The 23121-nt window shown below is 48.4% G+C and overlaps 5 protein-coding genes across 5 annotated transcripts; 2 read left to right on the top strand and 3 right to left on the bottom strand.

Annotated features, from left to right (window-relative positions):
• Positions 1-1271: 1271 nt before the first annotated feature.
• LOC120687519 (chaperonin-like RbcX protein 2, chloroplastic) lies at positions 1272-5321 on the bottom strand. The gene is made up of 6 exons (XM_039969533.1): positions 5187-5321; positions 2389-2589; positions 2117-2208; positions 1950-2007; positions 1792-1857; positions 1272-1678 (listed from the first exon to the last, which is right to left on the bottom strand). Exons 1-6 carry the CDS (start codon positions 5319-5321, stop codon positions 1556-1558), a joined length of 675 nt encoding a protein of 224 aa, XP_039825467.1. The 3' UTR covers positions 1272-1555.
• Positions 5322-7297: 1976 nt separating this feature from the next.
• On the bottom strand, positions 7298-11713 carry LOC120691651 (OVARIAN TUMOR DOMAIN-containing deubiquitinating enzyme 5-like). The gene is made up of 2 exons (XM_039974793.1): positions 11280-11713; positions 7298-8402 (listed from the first exon to the last, which is right to left on the bottom strand). The coding sequence occupies exons 1-2, from the start codon at positions 11381-11383 to the stop codon at positions 7529-7531; spliced, it is 978 nt and encodes a 325-aa protein (XP_039830727.1). The 5' UTR covers positions 11384-11713; the 3' UTR covers positions 7298-7528.
• Positions 11714-12285: 572 nt separating this feature from the next.
• On the top strand, positions 12286-13144 carry LOC120691653 (photosystem I reaction center subunit II, chloroplastic-like). The gene has a single exon (XM_039974794.1). It carries the CDS (start codon positions 12382-12384, stop codon positions 12985-12987), a length of 606 nt encoding a protein of 201 aa, XP_039830728.1. The 5' UTR covers positions 12286-12381; the 3' UTR covers positions 12988-13144.
• Positions 13145-14825: 1681 nt separating this feature from the next.
• On the top strand, positions 14826-17219 carry LOC120692621 (mavicyanin-like). The gene is made up of 2 exons (XM_039976003.1): positions 14826-15156; positions 16488-17219. Exons 1-2 carry the CDS (start codon positions 14985-14987, stop codon positions 16940-16942), a joined length of 627 nt encoding a protein of 208 aa, XP_039831937.1. The 5' UTR covers positions 14826-14984; the 3' UTR covers positions 16943-17219.
• A 4292-nt stretch (positions 17220-21511) lies between these two features.
• Positions 21512-22753, bottom strand: LOC120687514. Its single transcript, XM_039969527.1, has one exon. It carries the CDS (start codon positions 22751-22753, stop codon positions 21512-21514), a length of 1242 nt encoding a protein of 413 aa, XP_039825461.1.
• Between the last annotated feature and the right edge of the window lie 368 nt (positions 22754-23121).

Genomic DNA, 23121 nt, shown 5'->3' with positions numbered 1-23121 from the left:
GAGGCCCAGAAAGCTCCGACGTTGAGTCGCGGTCGCCAAACCTATATATATCTTCCGAAAGATTTTTTTCTTCCCCACCTTCCAGTATTTGAGATTCGTGCAAACAAATAACAACCGTTGGATCCACATCCCAAACCCTATCTTCCTCACACACAACCTCCCTCTCTCTCTATCCCGCGTCGCCGCTCATGCCCGCCGCCGTCTGCGCACCGACCACCGCCCGCCGCCGCTCCTTGCCTGCTGCTTCCGCATGCCATGCCCTCCCGCCGCCGCTGCGCCTGCCTCTAGCGCGCCACGACCACCGCTGCTGCGCGCGACACGCCGCAGCCTCCCCAGCGTGCGTCCTCGCCGTGCCTGTGTGGGAGCGCCGCCGCCGGCTGGACGCCGGAGCTGCGCCGCGCGCCGGCCGACGTGCTCCTGTGCTGGACCGCCGGAGCTCCGACGCCGCCGCCCGCCGCTCGTTGCCGGCATCGAATAAGATGGTCGGGAAAATATGAGTTTAACATTTTCTAAACACTGATTCAACATTTTTAAAATACTCGTTCAACATTTTCAAAATACTAGTTCAATATTTTCAAAATGCTAATTCAACATCAACTGGGCTTTATAGATGATTTGCTTAACCATCTTCCACAAGATGTATAGGAGGCCCCAGTCGCGGTGAGGCCACGCGGCGGCGGTTGGCTAGGCCCGATACTGTAGCGATGGGCTCCGTGGACTGGGGACATCGGACGGCAGAGGGAGCAGAGCAGACACTCCGGCCGCCGTCACGCTGATGCTCTCGTCTGAGACTGAGAGGCCTGGACGCCGCCCGTGGAGGAGCGTCCGAGGAGCGGTGATGCTCGGGCCTAGGCGCGTGAGACATGCGAGACAGCACAGATCAGGAACAGACAGCACGACCGCACGAAGCTCAGGCCGTGCAGAAAGGGAAAATCAAGTCACCCAAGAGAGATGAGCAGTTAGTGAGGTGCCAACAGACAGGTGTTGCAAGAGTGCTTCTGATCGACCTCTTGCGTTTTTCATACACAAAACAAAACAACAGGTTCAGCATCCACTCAACTGTTAGCTTGGAACAATGGTCGAAACAGCACGCCGTCAACCCTGTATTGCTTAACAGTTAACTGGTTCATGTAACATTCCTGTATATTCAATTAATAAGAGTAACAGCAGTCGACATTTCGAGATATCAAGCCTGAAACTAATGCATGGATGATATGGTTAGTCAAAATGGAAAATTATAAAAGCTTCAAACAGAAGAACTCGAGACAATCTGAACTCTGTAATGTACTAAAGCTTCATTATTCATTCAAATTACAAGGCAGAGTATTTTTTTACCTTAAATCAACTGTAGAGACAAGGGAGGGGTAAATCAAAACTGTAAGACTTCATATTGCCACACACTGTTCCTGAACACTTCCCAGAAAAATGTATTCTCTCTACTACAACTCCACCAGTTATATACAACTGAGTAACTGACAGACTGATGCAGAAACCACAGTGCTCTACCTAAGGAGCTAAGCTTAATCAGGAGCCCAAAAGAATTTCACACCTCGCTTCAGCCGATCTTCTCCGTGTTGGTATCATCGGTTGGCCAGATGACAGTCTCCATAAGCCGCTCCCGCATCAGCTTTAGGTTCTCGTCGGAGATCATCTCGTACATCTTTCCATGGTCACATTTCTGACAGTTATCCAGAACCAAAATGTCAGTCTATAGCTGAACTACAGGGCAGCAGGTTGGTTGGCAACGTATGGACAGACTACACTGGCAGTGATGTTGATTCCACCAGTTACCTTTATCCATTTCCCATACAGGTGAAGCCTGGTTACCATCACCCGTTCTGCAAGCTCCTGCCTCTCCTGAATGACAACAAAGCCAGCAATTTTGTGAGCTTATTTTGCAGGAGTACAAGATCATGTGCAGGGTATCAGTGGATTTATCTCTGCACTACCTTGCTGAGAGCACGAAGGAATAGCTTGCCATCAGTAGGTTTGTTGACAGCAACGAAGCTGTGGCAGAAACAAGAACATGTTTGTTATATAACTGTGCCGAATTCATACCTGATGAACAGATCAATGATATGCGGTAGGACAGAGAGAATTCCTGTTTATTGCGTACTTGTAAAACCAACGGTAGCTTGGTGGGTTCATCTCGTAGAGCTGGGTCAGCATGGTCCTGACGGCTTTGTAGGTGAAGTAGTTCATCAGTTGCTGCAAGCAAAAAAAAAATAAACAGCAGCAGGAAATTCTATTCAGTATTCCTACACCAGGAGAAACCAAACATCTATTTTTCATTGGGAACAGGAGACTTTATCTTGGTAATTAGGCTAAATCCTAGCAGAATCAAGACATGTTTATGTTCGATCAAGACGAAGAGTAAGACCTGCTTACCAGCTGGACGTCATCAAAGGTATCATCGTACTGCCCCCCGAGGTTGCAGACGATGCCGAGGCCGCCCCTTGGCTGAGTGCAAATCGCTAGGCTAGCACCATCTCCTCTCTCCTTCCTACGAGCTGCATAGTAGCAGATCAAGCATATTCTCCTCCCTTTTTCTCCACCAAAGAAACACCAGCGGCAGCAGCTCCCTTCTCTCTAATTTTTAATTGCATCTCAATCCAATCTACTGTAGCAGCAACCCTCAAAAGTGAAATCTTCTCAGTTTTCTACTCCTCACGCCACTTCCCTGTTCTTTCCACCACCTTGCTGGAGCAACAGCCGCACAACAAGGCAGTAGCGCTCTCCACTGCAAGTGCGTGTGCACCTCATCTCTATCCGCCACCAATCCACCAGCACTCTCCCTTGGGCTTGCTGTTGCGAGTATGGACGTGTCCACGTATGATGCTCTCAACATGTTCGATGAAATGTGCACAAGGTTTACACTTTTTTTCCCTTTTTCCTTTCAGATTTGCTTGCTGATTTTGCACAGCCTCAATTGTGCTTGGCATATTCAAGTTCAGAGTTCAGTATAGATATAGAAACAAGTTCAATTGGATCAGTACAGTTGATGAGACACAATGTTCTTGTCCTAGACATACACTTTTTTACAAATTGATGGGTTGGTCCTTTGTTATCAGTGGGGTACTTCTTTACCATATGCTGTCAGTAATCTATATATTGCAAATTACGAGTTCCTAAACATACACTAAATTTTCAGTTTTGGCATTTGTTAATGCATATTTATGTAGCTACTCATCAAAATCTATAGTGTAATCTGATTGATGTGGACCTTATTGCTGTAACTTTCTTTTTCGTGCTTGCGTTCTAGGTTTCTAATCCGAGGAGAGACAAGGAAAAGTTATGCTTTTTGTATGACTTTTGCCTGTCAACTATAGAGAGAACAGAGAGGTAAGCATGGTGATCATTCTGGTTCAGATAGATAGATGAAGATGAGATGATTCTATCATGCCTTGGTGGTACTTAAAAAAAACATGAACAACCATTTGAAAAGAAAAGAAAATTAATGACAGCAACATATTTCCCCTTCCTTTGGTTATGTGAGGTGGAGACTACAGAGAGAAGTGGAAAGATAACCTTAAATAAACATGTTTATATAGGTTGTGAACTTATGATTGGTTGTTCTTCTTAGGTAGTCCCTGACTAGAAATAAACCATGTACAACCCAAGCCAGGTTTGCACAATGCAAGCAGGTCTTGTTTGGTTGGTTGGACAAGATTTAAGTTGGCCAAGTTTCACATGTTTTGTTTGTTTGACTTGTTTTAGTGGCGACACTTCTTCCCCGGTTTGGTGAGCAATACTGCAATCACTGCCTCCTCTGAACTGAGAAACACTGCCCGCACAGAACTCCAGCCATTGATGCGCTCCAGGATAATTGAACTGAGAGAGATTCAGACATGTTCCTCTCATTTTTCTTTCACCAAGGGGTTCAGAGTTGAGATAGATGCATGGAGGAATAGCAAAGCTATGTCCACATATTTGGATAGTAACCAGGCGTACCTCCAAATCCCTGCATTTAGTTGACCTCTTGCTATGCTTGGATTGATTCCATTCTTTGTTTTGACAGGATTGGCTTTCCCGTAGGGATCGAGGTGATTTGATGGTACGCGGTGTAATCCGTGGGGATCATGTCCATTGTGCCTTAGCTTACATGAAACTTGGAAGTTAGCTTAAGTCATTATTATTTGGAATCATTATATGGACACAGAACATGCTAGCCTCTTGTGGGTAAACTATTACTGGAAATTTTGTGGACAGACACCAACACACAAGGTCGACCTCCTCTCCCTTATTTTATCTTTATTCTACTAATAGTTAGAGTGCACTGTTCATAATAAGCATGTAAAGGTATGTTGAATAAAAAAATAATTAGCAAGATTGCATTAATCTCATTTAGGCTAGGTTCTCCATGCATCTAGAAAGAAAAGAACTGTAGCCTTAGCCTTCCAGGCTCACCATTTCCACTTCTTGCGAATAGGATACACCATGTTTGATTGCAGTAGCATTATGTTTGTCATAGATGTTTCACTAGATTTGTTCAATTTTGTTTGCATCAGCTTTGTATTTGGTAGAAAAGTATTCATGAGTACCAATGTACCATCCCTTAGTCTGACCATGGTAGTATTATTATGCACATAATAGCTATTGCCTATGCAGCACAAACAGGTAAACAAGGATGGTTACTGCAAGAAGAGTATATTCTCCTTTTGTCTATCAGATGCAGCCATTTGCTTTCTACTTGGTTCGTTCAGAGCCTGTGTCAAATAGCTAGATTTATTTTTAAAATTTCATAGGTGCAAACTGTGTAATCTACTCTTTTGATTATTCATGAACATACTTTAGTACTTTGCATGTTTATTTGAATCGATATTACAAGCTATTGACTGAGATGTTTGTTAGTTGTAATATATGATTTGACACAATCTAACAGGCTGCAGATGCAACACAGTCAATGTCCCTGCTACAAGGAACTAAACTGATCGTCTTGTAAAATAGAGACTTCTCTATTAAGACATTGCAGTGCATTCGTTTCAACATTCCAAACATTTTATATGTCCATGTTCTATGGCTTTTTGGTTATGATAGGGCGCGCCGCGCGCAACGCGCGCAAAATGTTCTAGTTTTTTAATTCAGCCGTCGCGCCTCTCCTCGCCCGCATAGTCGCATAGACCCTGCATAGATCGTCTGCGCCTGCCTGCTCCTGCTGCTGCTCCTCCGCGTCCCGAACGAGGAACAGGGCGGTCGTGAACACGCCGGAAAAGAACACCATGACTTGCAGGAACGGGGACGCGCTCCAGACCAGCGGACACGGCCAGCAGCATGTACGCGACCCACACGCTCTTGAGACGAAGGCCGGCGCGCATCATCATGTTCTTGGTGCGGCGCGTCGAGACGCGCGGGTCCGGTTGTGGCGTGCCGGCGACCGGGATATCGATAGCAACGTGTTACGACGGCGGCGTAGGAGCCTGGGATGTCGATGGCGACGTGCGGCGGCGGCGGCGACCGCAGCACGGGATCAGAAGCTGCGTGGGCGCACGAAGGTACGAGACCTAGAGTCGTCACCTCGGCGGGCTGCGCGTCCGGAAGCTGGTCGACCTGATAGTGATTGGGTCAGAGGCGCTGCGTTCTGCGCGTCAGGACGACGGCGGACGGCGGCGGGAAGGACAGTGGCCGCGGGGACGGGAACGGCGGAGGACGGTGTTTGGCTTACAGACCGGGTGGACGGCATTTCATTTACCGTCCACCCTGGGGCCAGCAACACCGTCGGATCGGAACGCCCGGCAGGATCCTACCCCGCGGGAGGCGAGCGGCGCGTCGCGTGGGCCGGCGTGCGGCTACAACAGCTCGGCTCAGTCTAATCTGGAGGCCCAGCAAATGAAGCCAGTCGTTTCTCTCGCAGGGCGCCATGGCGGACTGGCGGCAGCGTCACGCGGGCCGGTGTGCGGCTAAATCAACTCGGCCCACTTTACTCCCGAGGCCCAGAAAGCGAAGCCAAGTCATTCCGCGAGCCCGCGCCACGACGGCGGCGGCGGTGCGGTGCCGGTGGCGAGCCGGCTGCCGTCCAAGCGCAGCAACGCGGAGGTGAGGCGCTCGCAGCAGCAGAGGGAGGGGAGGAGACGAAGACCTTGGAGTAGCTGTTCACCTGACTTGCGGTGTTGCCTGTCGGGAACTCAACAGTTTTCATTTTCTTTTTTTTTGAAACGATTTTTCTTAAACGAAGTTTCCATTTTTCTGACATCAACTCGGAATTTGTTACACCACTTGTGCAATCAATTCACCCGCAGCAAATTCCCGATGCACATGCTGGTTGAGAACTACTCCCTCCTTCCCCGTTTATTTATCATATATTATATTACTTTTGATTATAAACTTATAATCATTGTAAACTATATTTGATTATGAATCCAATCATATGAAATTTGCATTATAAAAACAAAAATTTAATAGTCAAATTATTGGTCAAAGATGAGAAGGTTTGAATCTTGATATACGTGTATGCCTTATAAACGGGGAAGGAGGGAGTAGTATTAATAAACAGTAAACACAAAGGGACACTGACCGCCAGCTCATACGCAGCAGAGTACAGCAAAGGAGTGCATTTCATGCTGCAGCTGTGGAAGCAAGTAGTCATCAGGTTCTTCACTTTATTAGGGCATGGGCAATATAGCTTGCCTGATTCGGTAATAAGGTAGGATCAGACCTCGTCATCTCACACAAGTCACAATGTGCTAATAATAAGCTGGGTCCCTATAGAGAGAAAGTAAAGGAGCAATGTATATTGCTTCTTACCTGGTAGTAGTGTTACTGCTGGCAGCAATTACTATCTGCTTTACTTATATACCCTGGCAGCAACTACTATCTGCTTTACTTATACCCTCTACAATGTATCTTGCCGGCAGTAAACTCCTACTTACCTCTCTTATCCTCCGATAGCTGGTGCCCTTATATGTGATGACTGCATCTGGCGAAGCATCAACCTAAGAGGATAGGTCTACCGTTGCAAACTCATCTGCTGGCTACGACGGCGAGCACTATGCCATTTTTATGGTCTCCGTTGACGCCTACCCCAAACCGATTGACTATTCCGTTGGAACCCCAAACTGATTTTTCTGATTGCGACTGGAAAGGCTCTTCTTTTTGCAGATTGTCAACTGAACAGCAGTATCTCTAAGCCAAGAGAGCGATCGGAACGACGGCAAAATGCAACTGGGCCGTCCAACAGAAAACTTACAGCCGATTTCAGGTAAGGCACAAGGCAACAGCTATTATAGCCTATTAGGAATGCACACTGGCAAAGAAACATATCACTGATTCTAGTGTTCCACTCAAAAGCAGCACCAAGATATAGCCAATGGAAAAACACATCACTGATTGCAACATAATACTGGTGAGAGCAAAATTGTTTGGGAAGCAACCTCCCGAGTACAGCTTTGATTGGTACACTCAACCATCAACGACCGACGAGATGGAAAATTTAGCAGCAACCAAAAACAAGTCATCTACTGTGTTTAAACTTTAAACTCCAACATGCAAGACCAGTAAACAATCAAACATATCAGAGAGTGATTTTCTTTTGTTATGATGACTCAGTTGGAATCACCGAGTTGTAGTGCTCACCAAGACCATACGCATGCCTATGAAAGGACAACCTGATGCTAGCATCCCCCACACTACTACCTCCGGATCCAGATTTGTATTCCTGGCCCATTTCCACATCTGGGAAGGAGCCTGAGTAGACCACGATGTGCTTCTTGAGGCAGTGGGTCAGCGCACCAAGCTCAAGCTGTCCACCCCAGGCTGCCGTGGACTCGATCTCCTGGCAGTACTTCTCAAAGCTCTCAGAGGGATCTGACCCAGTCTCAGCCTTGCCTTCTGCTAAGAAAAACGGGAGGAAGTCGTCTGCGTGCTCCCTCATGTACTTGGCTGTCATCTGTCGTAGGTCCTGGTAGCTGTACCGTGCAGTGCCCTTGGAATGGAGCAACAACTGGTTTTCGACAGCACGGTACAGGCAGTGGCCATCTGGCTTTATTTCTTGAATGGTCAGCCCCAAGGGCTCAAGCTTACTTTCAAGCTTCTCCTTTTCCAGCATGCGGTCGCTGACAAGATTGCTTTGTTCTTCTTGGATCCGTTGCTCCCGAGCAGCTTCCTCCTTTGCCTTCTTCTCTCGTCGCCGTGCACCCTTGCTGGGCTTTGCGGAATCCAAATTGCTGGACATGGAAACACCAGCTATGGCCTTCACTAGGTTGTCAAGGTTACCCTTTTCTGAGCTGCCTGAGGGTTTGTACCCAAAAGAAGCAAGCTCCGCAGCATGTTTCGCCTCTAACTCAGCTGACAGGCGTGTAATCTCTTCTTCTACTTGCTTTTTCTTAGCCTTCTGCTCCGCTTTGCTTCCTTTGGCAGCAGCTTTCTTCAGGCTTGTTTCTTTATCCTGGAGTTTGGATTTTTCTTTCCTGTTTCAGACACATTAAACAGAAAATCAATGTCAATAAACTTGTGAGTTGTGACACAATTGAAAAGGTTGCAGCCCACCATTTGTGAAACCATCAAGGAAGCAGGTAAGGAACATCCAAGTCTGATAAATGAGGAAGAGAAAACAGCAAGCTCCAACATCAATGAACTCACTACACAGCTGATTTCACACCATAAAACACACGCAGAAATATGAAATAACTTTTGCAGGTCACAATCTTGTTGGGTTTGACGTGAACAAAGATTTAGTGTATAATGAAATATATAATATTCTAACCAGTCAGCTGGCAGAAAACGGCTTCTCTAGAGACTGACCAGAAACTTGAGGTTTAGATGTGTAAAATTGGTTCCATAAATGATTTGACTACTATATTTGTGTAACATTTGAACATCTGATGAAGTCTTCAAACATAAACCTTTTTATATCATACTGACAAGTAGGCAAGCAAACATTTCATGCCACTTATAACAGTCTCCTCTTTTTTCCAATATATAAAATCTTCCTTATGAAACTGATCCTTTGATACTAAAGTATCTGCATTCTCAGCCAAAGGTCCATTATATCATCACACAATTTGAAATACCAAACCTAAAGCAAGTCATGCATCATATTCCATTTTCTAGATTAAATTGATGTGATTTTCATAAATTTAATTGAATGGAACATGAAAGATCGAAGTTCTTTACTATCATACACCTTATCCTTTATGCTGATCAGCTGAAAAAGTCGAGCGTAAGGTATTCATTATTAGAATTCTAGCAGGGCTCAATCCTTTAGTGAAAATGTGCAGTGAATGCAACTGGTGTGAAGTCTGGCATAGATGAACTTCTCTACCCCGAATAATGCAGTATTGCAGTCATGTAGCAGCAATGCACTTTGTTCATGGCACGTAGCATATGTAGCAGCAATACACGTGTTATACCTAACAGAACCTATCCATAGTTCCATACAAACTTCCCTTAAGAAGGAATCTCAACCTTCAAGAGTCGAGACTCGAGAAAATGTCCCTAAAGCCGAATTAGCGAAGGGTGGACTCCCTGCCTGAGTAACTGAGGCACAAAGCGAGGGGCCTTTTTTTCGCGCGTCCCAGGGTTCAAGCCCTGGTCGGTTGGCACCACAATTGGGCAGGGGCGGGCCCAGGATTTTAGGTTTGAGTATTCAACATTTTCAAAGGTCGAAAAACTTTTTGGCCACCGCTGTATGTTGCGCAGTTTCCAATGCCGTAGATCACTCGTGTCTCATTGCAAGCGGCCATCGCCCACCGCACCGCTAGGGTTCCCTACCGCCGGCTGGAATTGGGAGGGGGGAGTAGAATTGGGATGGATAGAGCTGAGGATCTGGGGTCGGTGCCAATTGGGGGTTGCGACTGGACCGTTGTGACTATGCCTGGAGGAGGGAAGTGGGCAATCTAAGCACTAGAGGTAATGTGGGAAGCTTGTTTTGTAAATTTTTAGCTCATCTCCAAGAGACACCCCAAAAGGCTATTTTAATTTTGAATTTAGGATTTTTAGTGGAAAACCTCCCTCCAACAGTTATCTAAAACCAATCTCTCAAGGTAGAAACATCCTAAACTATCTCTCTTCTTTTCAGATCTGAGAACAAAAATCCACACCCGATCCCTACTTGTCATGCCATTTTAGACACGGATCTTTAGACCTTCATCCTTTGTATTCATGGATCATGTTTCCTAATACATCAAGGTTCAAACAATAGGATATCCGATATGAGGGAACGACTATGGGAACATGAGAATACAGGAGAAGTAATATTTAGAATGACCCTCTACATAAGAACATAGAAAGTTAGAGACTAGAATTTAAGAATTCCTTTATAAATGTTTTTATTTTCTTATTTTTGGATACATATACATATTATATACTATGTGTATAAATTTGTGTACCAAAAATTTTGGGTATTCAATTGAGTGCCCAACCATCAAGATATCAGTGCGGTCGCACCACTGTGATATCTTCTAGGCCCTTTACACCCACACATGCTACACTGCTTTTAAGGGAAAATTGTTCAGCGAACCAACTTGGGCCATGTGTGTGTCTGTACCGTAGTCACTCGAACAGCACACAAAAATGTCACTTGCATCAATATATCACTATATATTCAAAATTTTAATAGCAAGGAAGTTTAATTGCGTCCATGAAACAGCCCTGAGGGAAATTCTAGTCATCTAGGTTGAGAAGAAACACGCCAACAGCCAACCTTCCCAGGGTTTGAGCCCTAGTCGGCTGGCAGCACAACTGGGATGCCAAACCACCTGATATCTTTCAAATGCATTAAACTCGCTCGTGCTGCACGGGTTTTCAGCGAAAGTTGCTCAGCGAACCAACTCGGGTCACATGTGTATGCAATCACTTGAACAACAGCATGAAAACAGAGCATTTGCTTGCATCCATATATCACTAGTATATACACAAGCCAAGACGTTTAATTGTCGCCATGGAACTAACTTTCTTACGGTCCCTTGAGAAATTCTAGTCATCTAGGCTAAGAAGAAACATGTCCAGCTTCACAGATAAATAAAATTTGCAACTTTTTGGATTACTGGAAATCCGCAGCTACACGAGAGTGCCAAATCTTACAGGAAAGCCACAGCTGCACGAGTGTCAAATCTAGTGAACCAGCCAGCCTACAATTCAAAATCCACAGGTACCTCCTACCACGGGAAAAAAAAATCGATCTTTTCTTCATGCGTTTCCTACTTAACACATAAAAACAAGAAGGGGGAAGTTTTTTTTTTTTCTCGCGAGACACACGACCTGACATAACTTGACAGAAATCTAGAAGGCAGAAGCTCAATCACCCCAATCCACAGCTGATATGGGGAAGGAAGAGGGCTACTGACCTGTGCCTGGAGAGCACCTCCTCGAGCGTCTCTTCCTTCCGCTCCGACGCCACTGCGGCGGGCGCCTCGCCGGCGGCGGATTCGACGGCTAGGGTTTCCTCCATCGGCGAGGAAAGCAACACACGGGGGCTCTCGCCTCTCGGTGGCGGACAGACAGAAAGGCTAGCACAACTTTGGTTAACAAGCAAGTCGGGTTTCCTTTCCTAAAACTGATCTCGATCAGACGGCGGGGAAAATGTGATGACGTGTCGGGGCCGGACCCACTTGGATTCGGTTGCGCGGGCGGCGCTCGGGCGATGGCAGCGGTGCCGGGACGAGGAGTTGGAGGCCGCGCTGGTGGCGGCAGCTGGCAGGTGCACGAGGGCGCGGGGCGGCGGCGACTGGCTGGCGGCGAAGACGGCGGCAGGGTGTGGCCGCAGGCACGGCCGGCCTAGAGGGTGAACGCGCGCGAGAGAGGAGGGGCCAACTAACGCAACGGGCCTGTTGGGCCGGTGGGACTGTATCGACGATTTGGGCTGGTTGGGCCGGTGGGACTGTATCGACAAGTTGGGCTGGTTGGGCCGGTGGACTGCTAGGACGTCGCTTTTTCTGTCACGCGTGTTTGATAGAAATGGCTTACCATTTCATCACAGTTGTGTAAAGTCAAATGCTTTTTTTGTAGCGACTAAAAAAACTCAAATGCTGATCATCCCAAGAGAAATACTCTAAGCTTTTGTGTTCAGCCACAGGTGTTCTAGCGTCAGTCTTAGCCGTGGCGATCCATGTATGTGGAGTTTGGCTAGATTTGCAGTACGTGCATATACCTGCCTACATCCCGGTGACCCGGGTCAGATTATGATCTGCAGCTTCCTACACCGTGGCGGCGTCGTGTGGCAGGCGACGAGACATGTGTGGATGCCCGGCCTCCGGACGTATCAAAATCCGCTCCCCCCATTGGCCGGCCTCATATCCCCTTATCCACTGCGCCACCCGCGGCCGCCACCCAAACCGGAGCATCACCTCTTAGCACCCGCCACTCCTCATTGCCCCAGCATCATCCTGCCGCCGCGCGCCCCAGCTTCGAAGCCGCCGCCAGCTCCTCCAAGAGCTAGTAATTAAGCCGATGGCCATGGCCACGCAAGCCTCCGCCGCGACGCGCCACCTGCTGGCGGCGGCCTGGTCGCCGGCGAAGGCGCCGCGGTCGTCGCAGCTCGCGCTCCCGTCGCCCTCCCGCGGGCCGGCCCCGCTCCGCGCGGCCGCCGGGGAGCCCGCGGCGGCGACCGAGGAGGCGCCCAAGGGGTTCGTGCCCCCGCAGCTGGACCCCAACACGCCGTCCCCGATCTTCGGCGGCAGCACGGGGGGCCTGCTCCGCAAGGCGCAGGTGGAGGAGTTCTACGTGATCACGTGGACGTCCCCCAAGGAGCAGGTGTTCGAGATGCCGACGGGCGGCGCCGCCATCATGCGGGACGGCCCCAACCTCCTGAAGCTGGCGCGCAAGGAGCAGTGCCTGGCGCTGGGCACCAGGCTGCGCTCCAAGTACAAGATCAACTACCAGTTCTACCGCGTCTTCCCCAACGGCGAGGTCCAGTACCTGCACCCCAAGGACGGCGTCTACCCGGAGAAGGTCAACGCCGGCAGGCAGGGCGTCGGCCAGAACTTCCGCAGCATCGGCAAGAACGTCAGCCCCATCGAGGTCAAGTTCACCGGCAAGAACACCTTCGAGCTGTGATGTGTCGTCGTTACTATTAACTGTTGCCCCGGTGGTTGATGGATATGTAATTTTACTATCAAGCTTCCCTTGGTGATTGTGGAGAGGTGTGGTATGGAATCCCTTAATTATATGTACATGTTTATTTGGTGATGCGATGCTGCCCATGTTAACCTCACCCTTCTTGCCTTCTCGTATGATAATAATATATATACATACATAATATATATATATACATATGTAGATACGTAGTAAAGTTTATTAATCTAGAAAAAGTCAAAACGACTAATAATTTGGGACGGAGGAAGTATATAGATATTATCTTCCAAACAAAAATTACAGCATAGGTAACTAAATAGTGATCGATCCACCTTCCAAAAGTTGAGCAAATTAACTAGTACGTTGGCATGGCAACAGATGTTAAAAAGAAAAACATATGTTCTTCTTATTAGAGTGCTCAATACATACATAATAGGCATGTGTTCAGAGTTTCAGAGCAACATTGGACATGTAGCGTGTACAGAAAATCTGCATACTGCTGATGAACGGAACGGATGGAAGCACCACATTTCCTCGAATGCACGGTACCATTTCGCACATATATGTAAAGAAAAAATGATGGTGCACGTGACTTGCTTGTTGTTCACACTTGTTTAGTGCGGTATGTTGTTGCGAGTTTTTCGGCTGCAATACTTTTAAGAATATAAACTGCACCGGAGGGAAATTGATTACAACATTTATGCATATTCAACTGGATGCAATTGTCTAATTCCTCTTAATAAAATATGTGCCAAGGGCAGGGGTGGTAAAAAGCCATAATTTTTTTGTCTACATAATCTAAGGGCCGGGCCCTAAAAAGATCGGGCTCTAATCTTATTCAATTTTGAGCTAAAAAAATTAAGAGCCAAATAGAATTGTGAAGAGACCATTAGGGCCATGGTCCATTACCACCCCAAGGCACGTTCTAAAAAATGTGAATGTCTAATGTCAATAAACCTTCTCTTATCTCAACACAAAATCAATATTCATGCACGATACATATCCGGCCACATGATATGGGAATTCTAAAGTAAAAAAAAAAGAGAGAGAGACAAATTTCTATTGTTATATGACTTTGAACATGTTTCGATGCTATCCGATAGCCTCGATCAAGAAGGGACCTCGCAACAAATATTTAGTTTTTTTCCTTGACAAAAGCACAAGCTACGTATGTACGGCGTTGCTTGATTGCTTCCGACTCTAAAAGTGCTAACTAATTATAGTACTTCGTGGGCAAACATCCTGTAAAGCTTCTTTGTTTATCCTCTATGTCGTTCCGGTCAACATAAACACAACAAATCTGAATAAAATATTCCCATGTCACTGTCCCTTCATATATACCACATGTGAAGACTGAAGAGCGAATGTATAAAACAGGGAAAAGCCTAAAGGTCTGCCTCACTGCAAGTGAGGCACAAGCAGCTAGCATACATCCACCAAACAGATCAAAAGGAAGACAAATTCTTGCATGCATGGCTCCAATCCTCTCGTTGCATCCATGAAACGAAAAACATCTCATCTCCCAACTCCCAACTCACCAGCAGAGCCCACTCGCTCACTCATGGCATTGGCACCAGAGACCTCACCCAACAACGAAAGCAGGCTCATGATTAAGACTTGGATTCACGGCCAGCTTTTGAGTTTGCTTTACTCAAGGAACATGAGCAAAACGCCGCGCAAGAGCAACCTGCCAGCACCAAGTGAGCAGAGACAGCAAAGCAGAGCATTTTGTTTGCAGAGCACAGGGGCAGAACGGTCAATAATGCAGTGCAGGACACGAGCGAGCAGGCCAGCAGGGCTCCTATAAATCCTGCTCCTCGGTGCGGCGATTGGCGCAAGCAAAGCGTGTGGAACTGAATTCCTTGCGTCTCCTCTGCTCTTGGCATCTCGTCCTCGATCTCTTCTTGCTATATATATAGCTTCGCCTTCGCAAGATCATCGATCGAGCTTGCACAGGAGGAGAGCAGGTGCAGCTAGCAATGGCCGTGGGCATGAGGGGTTTGCTGGTGCTGACGCTTGGGCTCGCGATGGCTGCGACCTCGTCGGCGGCCATCTACAAGGTCGGCGACGCCGCCGGTTGGACCATCCTCGGCAACATCAACTACACCGACTGGACTACGAAGAAGACCTTTCATGTTGGAGACATCATAGGCAAGTTCAGTCTTCTCTCGCTCAAGTTCAATAGCACTGCCGTTGCTGCCATCATGCACAACTTTCTTCGAGTACCATTGCTATGTGTAGTTTCAATGGTAGCTGCTGCCGCACGCACGCATTTCCCAGCTTCTTGCAGTTTCGCTACAACAGTTTACCTGTTTTACTCTCGTGTAGCACTGTAGCTTGCTCCTGATAGTTGATGACTTGATGCTCAGATGCTCCATTTAGCTAGGAGCATGTTTGATCTCAGCTCGACAATGTCTGCAAATACTATGAGACAGTTGCTCAAGGTTCAGTGACATGTTGAGAAGGCACCATACCTGCATCTTTTGTCCCCCCATGTCTCACTGGTGCAGAGACCGAGAGGAGATGAACGCCACTCAATTGTCGCCGTCAGTACTTTTTACGACGCGTCTTTCTTCTCTTTTGTCGTTGCGTTTAGATGAAGTGTGTCTTGAGTTTAACCATGGCATTGGCAACGGAACTCGGGTAAAATATTTCCTTTTACCTCTGGTTTTCATGTGTCTCACTGCACGCTGCGCAGTACATGCCTGCAAGATCACGGAGGCTTCGTGATGGCTGTGCCCCGCACGATGATCTCTATGATATGATCCATAAATTTACTGCCCGACCACTGAAGATCTGAATCAGAAAAGCCAGGGAGGAATCCATGGAAAATGGGTGCAGGGCCTGGTTTATGTCGGTAGTTAGTAGTTACTGCACCATGGCATAGGCTGCTGTCTTGTGCTCTGCTGTGCAAGGTCTAGCATCCTTTCTGCATTGCAATCTTTAATATATATATATTTTTTGAAGAGGATGCAAGCTTTAATTCGAGGCTAGTATTTAAGTACCTGCAAATCGGCCAGATGAACACAATAAAAAATAACCATTTATGGCTATCATTTTTTTATGAAACCATATATGGCTATCATGATATGCTAGCAAAAGGGCCATACCATTGCGAAACTATCCTAAGATGCGGTGCAATTATGCAACCACCATTCATCTATCAGTATATACTACTGTCAAACCAGTAGTTGTAAAGTGAAGAACTTTGGAATTTTTTTCAATCATGAGTAGCATACAAGCATGTTTTCTGCATCGGTGTCGAACGTAGTGTTTGTCTGTCTTTACAGGTAATACGTGTACCTTAGGCTGCACGTTTCCATCCGCTTTATTTTTTGTTCTTTGCGTGACCATTATGGCATCGAAAGATCATACTACCAAACAAGAGCACGTTTTTTTCTTCTCCGCCCTGCTTTCGTTCTGAACTCTGATGATCATGAGCTGATGGCCATGGCGCCCACCACTCGCATGGCCGCGTGCAGAGTTCACGTACCCCCAGGGCATCCACAACGTGCTGGAGGTGACCAAGGCCGACTACGACAGCTGCTCCAACTCCACGCCCATCGCCACGCACACCTCCGGCGACGACAAGATCGCCATCAAGAGGCCCGGCCACCGCTTCTTCATCTGCGGCGTGCCCGGCCATTGCGCCGCCGGCCAGAAGGTCAACATCCGCGTCCTCAAGCCGCGGTCCTCTGATGCCCCTTCCAAGGCGCCCGCGCTCGCGCCGGCGCGCTCGGCGGCGGCGACCCCCAGTGGCAGCAGCGAGCCGAGCGCCGCCTCGCCGCCGGCCGCCTCGTCCACTGACAGCACCCCCGACGCGCCGACGACCACCGCTCCCGCGCCCAACGCCAACGGCGCCAGGGTCCGTGGAGGTTACCGAGCTGTCGTAGCGATGGCGTTGGCGGCGGTCGCCTCCATGGCAATGCTGCAGTAGATCACGGCTCCCTAGTGGCCTTGTGCAGTCGAGAGTCTACATGTGATTTTTTTTTTAAGTAAGCGTCTACCTTGGATTGTTTCGCCACGATGTGTGCTTCAGTGTGAAACTTTTTTGTTTTGGGGTCATGGTTCACTTGCACATGCGACTGATTTCCCAGGATCATGTACTTCTTCTCTGTCGATATTAATTTGTCTATTCTGTTCTCTGTTTGTAATCCATGGAGGAAAAGGAGCACCAGACTCTCAGTGGATGAATTTAGGAAACCCAATCTATATCTATCTATGTATACTAGTGGAGATGTAATCTATAACTATGGATTGCTCACTGCTGCTCTCAAGAAGCTCACAAACACTCGATCTCTCAACCCAACTCAAGGATTTGAGTTAGCACAACTCACAAAGAGTGGTTTTTTTTTTGAGGGCAAATCAGGGAGCTTCATTAATAAGACTCAACATTACAATCCTTGTTAGCGACCTCCATCAGCCAGTTCGGGAGATCACCAACCCAGGACATCACCGGTGAAGACGCTGATGGCCTACGTGCACACAAGTGCGCTGCCTCATTGCCTTCCCGGTTAACATGAGTACAAATAAAAGAAGCAAAAGAAAGACTAAGCTCTCTAATTTCATGCCAAACGCCAGCGATAATGCTACGAAATCCATCATCTGAGCGAACAAGGGTAGCCACCGTTGCATTGTCTGTCTCCAGGACCACCCTTGTGGCCTCCTGCTCGGCTGCTAGGATCAGCCCGTCCCTCACTGCCAAGGCTTCTGCCATCAGAGCATCTGAAACACAGGGGTAGAACCGTGCTGCAGCTGTCCGGACACTCCCGCTGTGATCACGTAGTACAGCCCCAGTACTTCCGGTCGAATTACTCAGTGAGAACGCTGCATCCGTATTGACTTTCATCCATCCAGAGGGTGGTCCTGACCATCGCACTCGGGTTACCTCCTGCCTCGAGGACGTATCTGTACCAGAGCCAATGAAGTCTTCAAGCAACGAAGATATGTGCCTAGCTGCTGCCGCCGAACGCCATTCCACTTTGCCATGCTTCCTTGCATTACGTCCTGTCCACAGCGACCACACCCCGCAGATGATCAACTCAGCTGAGCTTACAGAGCAGTGATCACCTGTTAGCAAGTCCTTCACCCAAGTCGCCTGGTGGAGCTTTGGAATTTTAATCCCTGTCAGCTTCTTCACCTCGTCCCAGAACATCCTTGCCACCGGACATTCAAAGACTATATGAAACAGAGATTCAGTAGCAGCTCCACAGGTATAGCACGTAGCTTCCGGTTCCACATGCCGTCGGTGTAATTCCATCTTCGTAGGGAGGAAGTTGTGCACAACCCTCCACCAGAAGATCCGTATTTTTGGCGGGATTTTCAGTTTCCACAACCGCTTCCAAATCCAGGAGCCATCAGATGAATTTGGCTCATTCAGTTTGCTCGCCTCCAACTGAATCTGTTCCTCTTTGAGAAGGCGATAGGCAGATCGAACAGTATACATCCCAAACTTCTCATGGCTCCAAGCAAGTGTATCCTCATCCATTCGTAAACCAGGTCTGATCTTCAAAATTTCATTTGCATCAGACGGTATAAAGGACTGCCGAACCAAGTCCTCATCCCATGTTCTTGTTCCTGGAAGAAAGAGCTCATCCACATGCTGAACCAGTGAATTTTCCAGATGAACAAGCGGCTTCATAGACCTGATACCTGGGATCCAATTATCATTCCATATATTAATCGTGTCCCCAGGGCCAACACGCTTGATAATCCCCTTCTGAAGAACCTTTCGTCCATGTAAAATCGCCATCCAGGTCTCCGAGGATTTCTTTTTCCTTGTTGCTGACAGAAAGTCTCCATTGGGATAATACTTCCCCTTTAAAACTCGGGCACACAGAGAATCTGGTCGTGTAATCAAGCGCCATCCCTGCTTACCAAGCATGGCTTCATTAAACAAAGGCAGGTCACGAAAGCCCATTTCGCCTTCTCCTTTTGGCGTAGTTAGCTTAGACCATCGCTGCCAATGAATTTTGTTGCTATCCACTGAGCTACCCCACCAGTAGTTGGATATGTGAGACTTCATCTTTTTGCATACCGGAGCAGGTAATTTGAAACAGCTCATAGGGTATGTGGGAACTGCCTGTGCATTGGCCTTGAGGAGCACTTCACGGCCGGCGCAGCTAAGATTATTTGCACCCCAGCCATGAATGAAGTTCCTGATCCTATCTGAAGAATAATCAAAGGTGCCATCAGCAACTCGCCCAACTGCAGTCGGCAAGCCCAAGTATTTTTTCCCCCAGCGCTTCCTTTTCAATTCCCAGTGATAGCTGGACCATCTGTTTCATCTCAGGGCCAGTATTGGTGCTAAAGAACACTGCAGATTTTTGTCTATTCACCAATTGCCCTGATCCTCTATGATACGTATCCAAGATACAAGCAAGCCTATCAGCACTCCTCTTGTTCGCTTGCATGAAAATCATACTGTCATCAGCAAACAGAAGGTGCGAAATCCACGGGGCATGAATTCCCACCCGGATACCTTTTGCTATATACTGAGGGCCACAATTTTTCAACATAGAAGTGAGACCTTCAGCACACAGCAAAAATAAGTACGGGGAGATCGGGTCTCCTTGTCTGATACCTCTGGTCGGAGTGAAAGGCTGGGATAGTGCACCATTGACTCGTACCGAGAACGAAACACTGGTGATGCACTTCATCACCAGATCACACCATCTCACTGGAAAACCAAGAGCCATCATGATTGCCCGTAAATACTCCCATTCTACCCGGTCATATGCTTTAGCCATATCAAGCTTCACTGCACACGCGCCGTTCCTGCTCTTTTTCTTCCTCAGGTAGTGGATGCATTCATACGCGAGGAGTACATTATCAGTGATAAGACGGCCTGGCACAAACGCGCTTTGCTCCTCTGAAATGATGTCATCAAGTATACACCTCAACCTGTTCGCCATAGCTTTAGAACAGATTTTATATAGCACATAGCAAAGGGATATGGGTCTGAACTGTGTAAGCTCCTGTGGGTTCGCCACTTTTGGTATAAGAACTAGCACAGTCCTGTTGACCTCGTTGCACATCTCTCCCCCATTTAAAAAACCAAGCACTGCATTCACCACCGACTCTTTAACAAGGCTCCAGTGTCGCTGAAAGAAGCCCGCCGTAAAGCCATCAGGTCCTGGTGTTTTGTTCGGACCCATTTGAAACAATGCCTTCTCAACTTCTTCCGCTGTGAAGGCTTGCTCCAAAACTTCAGCCATTGCAGCCGTGACTTTCCTTGGCACATATTGGCAAATCAGCGCTGGTTCAAGATCAGCCTGCGCCGTGAACAAATTCTGGTAAAAGTTATTTGCCATCGCCTCCAAATCCTCCTGTTCAGAAATTAAATTCTCATCCTGATTTTTCAGTGCATGAATCCTATTAGTCTGCACCCTCGCCTTGGCCTTGGCCTGGAAAAAACCGGTGTTGCGGTCCCCTTCCCTCAGCCATTCGACACGAGACCGCTGTCGTTCCATGACTTCCTCCCTCGCCAGGGCCTCCGACAGTTGGCTCATCAGTTCCTTCTCACGTGTCGTCGGCCCCCGGTATAGGGTATCTGATCTCTCAACCTCTATTTGTTGCTTGAGAGATGCAACTTTCCTTTTGACAGAGCCAAAGACCTCCTTATCCCAAGAATTAAGGGAGGACTGCATTTTAGTTAGTGAACTCACAACAGAATTCAGATCAGCCACCCCCCGGCCTGGGTCCCAATTTTCCTGCACAAAGGCCATATAATCATCATGGTGCTGCCACATATTTTCATACCTGAACACCCGTCTCCGTCTCCTCCTCCGAGTGCTCCGTTGTCTCCTGTGCATCTCGAACACCAATGCACAATGATCTGACTCCACCAATGGTACATGCGTTACAGAAGTGTCTGGAAACAGCTCCATGAATTTGTGATCGCCAAGAGCCCTGTCCAGTCTCACTTTCACATTCCTGTCCTCCCCCTGTCTATTATCCCATGTGTAGGGGAGTCCATTGAAACCCAAATCCATAAACTGGCAGTCCTGAACTACATCCCGAAATGCAGCAATCTGCCAGTGTTCCCTCTCATTTACTCCAAAGTGCTCCTCCGGTGCTAACACCTCATTGAAATCCCCCAAGCACAACCAAGGAATATCCAGCTGAGCTCGTAGGAATCTCATAAGGTACCAGCTGTTTTTACGCAGTTCCCGTCTCGGCTCACCATAGAAACCTGTGAGGCGCCACTCCCGGACCCCCAAAGATGCACACGATAGAACCACATCAATATGGGATTTAGAAGCACTCTGAATAGCCACCGTGACATCCCTCCTCCACAGCAGCACCAGTCCTCCACTTAGGCCGTCCGAGCTCACTGCTTCACCGTTCGGAAAGCCCAATTTATTCTTCAAACCAAGAGCACGCTCCTTGCTCATCCGTGTCTCCATGAGGAACACCACCGCGGGCCTCGCCACCTCCACCAGGTGACGGATCTCTTGAACTGCCTCAGGCCGCCCGCAGCCCCGGCAGTTCACGCTTAGGCAATTCATTGTGCCCGGCGGGGACTGCCTTCCGCAGCCGCCGCCGATGACGCAATGTTTGTGGTAGATGACCTTCTCTGCTTCTTAATCATCTCCTCCATATCATCCTCATTCCCTCCACCACCCCGGTCCAGCTGAGAGACCCTCGCATTCACCAATCCTGCCGGAACTAGCGCTGTATTATTCACTGGTGGCAGGTTAAGGCCAGGAGCAGGGTTGATCGCCGGCCCGTTAGTCTTGGATTTCCTCTTTCTGGCCGTCTTTTGTACCTCGCCTTTCTTTGCCTGGAACAACGGACGGGTAATACGTGTCGATGGGTCTTTTCCTTTCTCATTAGCCACAGATTTAGTTTTGAGTGGAGAAGTGGCGTCCCCCTCCAGCTCATGTTCATCAGCACCTCTCGTGTTATCCTTCTTTCGATCATCAGGTTTCTCAGCCGACTCCCTTGACTGTTTGGAGCCCGACGATGCAGCACTCCCCAAAGACTCAGCAGCTGCTTCCGCAAAGCTCTGAAGCTTCTTCTTCTTATCCTCTACCCGTAGCTTGACATCATAGGGCAGCTTTCCTTCAGCATCACGTGGAGCCGGCGTCTCACACACCAGGTCAGAATGACCCAGCACTCCACATGAACGACAGAAATACGGCAGCCTTTCGTATTGAGCATCAAACCACTCCGGAGGTTCATTCTTGCTTCTCTTAATTAGGGCACCCCTTCTAATGGGTTTACTGATATCAATAGCCACTCTAGCCCGGAGGAAAGGGCCACTGGCTTTACCTTCTCCATCGACATCCATCCTAACGACCTCTCCAAGAAGACCCATAGCACGAGCTCCACGTTGCTGGTTCATCCAACCCAACGGTACATCAATGAGCCTTGCCCAGATCTCCATGCGGTCGAAACAAATCTCCGACGGCTTTAGCTTGTGATCATACTCACGTAGAATCACCGAGTACTTGCCGAAAACCCAGGGCGATGCGCCCAGGATTCGGTCCTTGTCCTCCTTGCTGCCAAATTCGGCTACAAACAGGTTAGCAGTCTTCTCACCAATCGAGCGGAGCTTCAAACCATATGGGTTCCCCCATGCCGGCTTCAGAGCTCCCATGATCGTGCTCTTGTTCAAGGCGCCTGGGGAGATCACCTTCCCAACCAGCGCCCATTCGGTTGCTGTCTCCTCACCGTCAGCCTCATCATCGCTGAAGGCCACATACTCCCCTTCCTCTTCCGTCAGGTTGAGTTTCTTTAGCATGTCGGCAACGTTAGGGTTTGCATCATCCTGTACTCGGGCCGGGCGTGAATCCCGAGTCCCATCTCCTCCGGTCGACGCCATTGGCACAGGGCCGGAGAGGCTTCAAGAAGTACCACGCCTCACCCAGGAGTAGGCGCGTACTACCACGATCCCAACTAGAAACCTAAGCGGCGCAGGTCCCAATAGGGTTTGTGGTCGACGGCGCCGGAACGGCTAACCGGCGATTTGCGGTGGCCGTCGGCTGCAGCTATTGCCGGCGTGGCGGGGACACCGTGACCGGAGCAGTCGACGGTGGAGCAAGGAATATCGTGGCCGGAGAAGCCCCGATCTAGATCGGGATCGCGGTCGCCTCGAGAGTCGCCTTCAGG

The sequence above is a fragment of the Panicum virgatum genome, chromosome 9N (assembly GCF_016808335.1).
Source record: "Panicum virgatum strain AP13 chromosome 9N, P.virgatum_v5, whole genome shotgun sequence".
NCBI classification, from domain to species: Eukaryota; Viridiplantae; Streptophyta; class Magnoliopsida; order Poales; family Poaceae; genus Panicum; species Panicum virgatum.
Note: the sequence above shows the minus strand (reverse complement) of the source record. Positions and strands in the feature narration are given on the sequence as shown.

Bases quoted from the DNA above. Each gene is read 5' to 3' on its own strand.
- LOC120687519 (XM_039969533.1), bottom strand. From the start codon at position 5,321: ATGATGATGCGCGCCGGCCTTCGTCTCAAGAGCGTGTGGGTCGCGTAC. The intron at 2,590-5,186 runs GTTCCTCGTTCG...ATTAAAAATTAG, and splicing joins GGCGTGTTCACGACCGCCCT to AGAGAAGGGAGCTGCTGCCG. The intron at 2,209-2,388 runs GTAAGCAGGTCT...TTTTGCTTGCAG, and splicing joins CCTTTGATGACGTCCAGCTG to CAACTGATGAACTACTTCAC.
- LOC120691651 (XM_039974793.1), bottom strand. From the start codon at position 11,383: ATGGAGGAAACCCTAGCCGTCGAATCCGCCGCCGGCGAGGCGCCCGCC. The intron at 8,403-11,279 runs GTCAGTAGCCCT...TGTCTGAAACAG, and splicing joins GAGGTGCTCTCCAGGCACAG to GAAAGAAAAATCCAAACTCC.
- LOC120691653 (XM_039974794.1), top strand. From the start codon at position 12,382: ATGGCCATGGCCACGCAAGCCTCCGCCGCGACGCGCCACCTGCTGGCG.
- LOC120692621 (XM_039976003.1), top strand. From the start codon at position 14,985: ATGGCCGTGGGCATGAGGGGTTTGCTGGTGCTGACGCTTGGGCTCGCG. The intron at 15,157-16,487 runs GCAAGTTCAGTC...GGCCGCGTGCAG, and splicing joins TCATGTTGGAGACATCATAG to AGTTCACGTACCCCCAGGGC.
- LOC120687514 (XM_039969527.1), bottom strand. From the start codon at position 22,753: ATGCTAAAGAAACTCAACCTGACGGAAGAGGAAGGGGAGTATGTGGCC.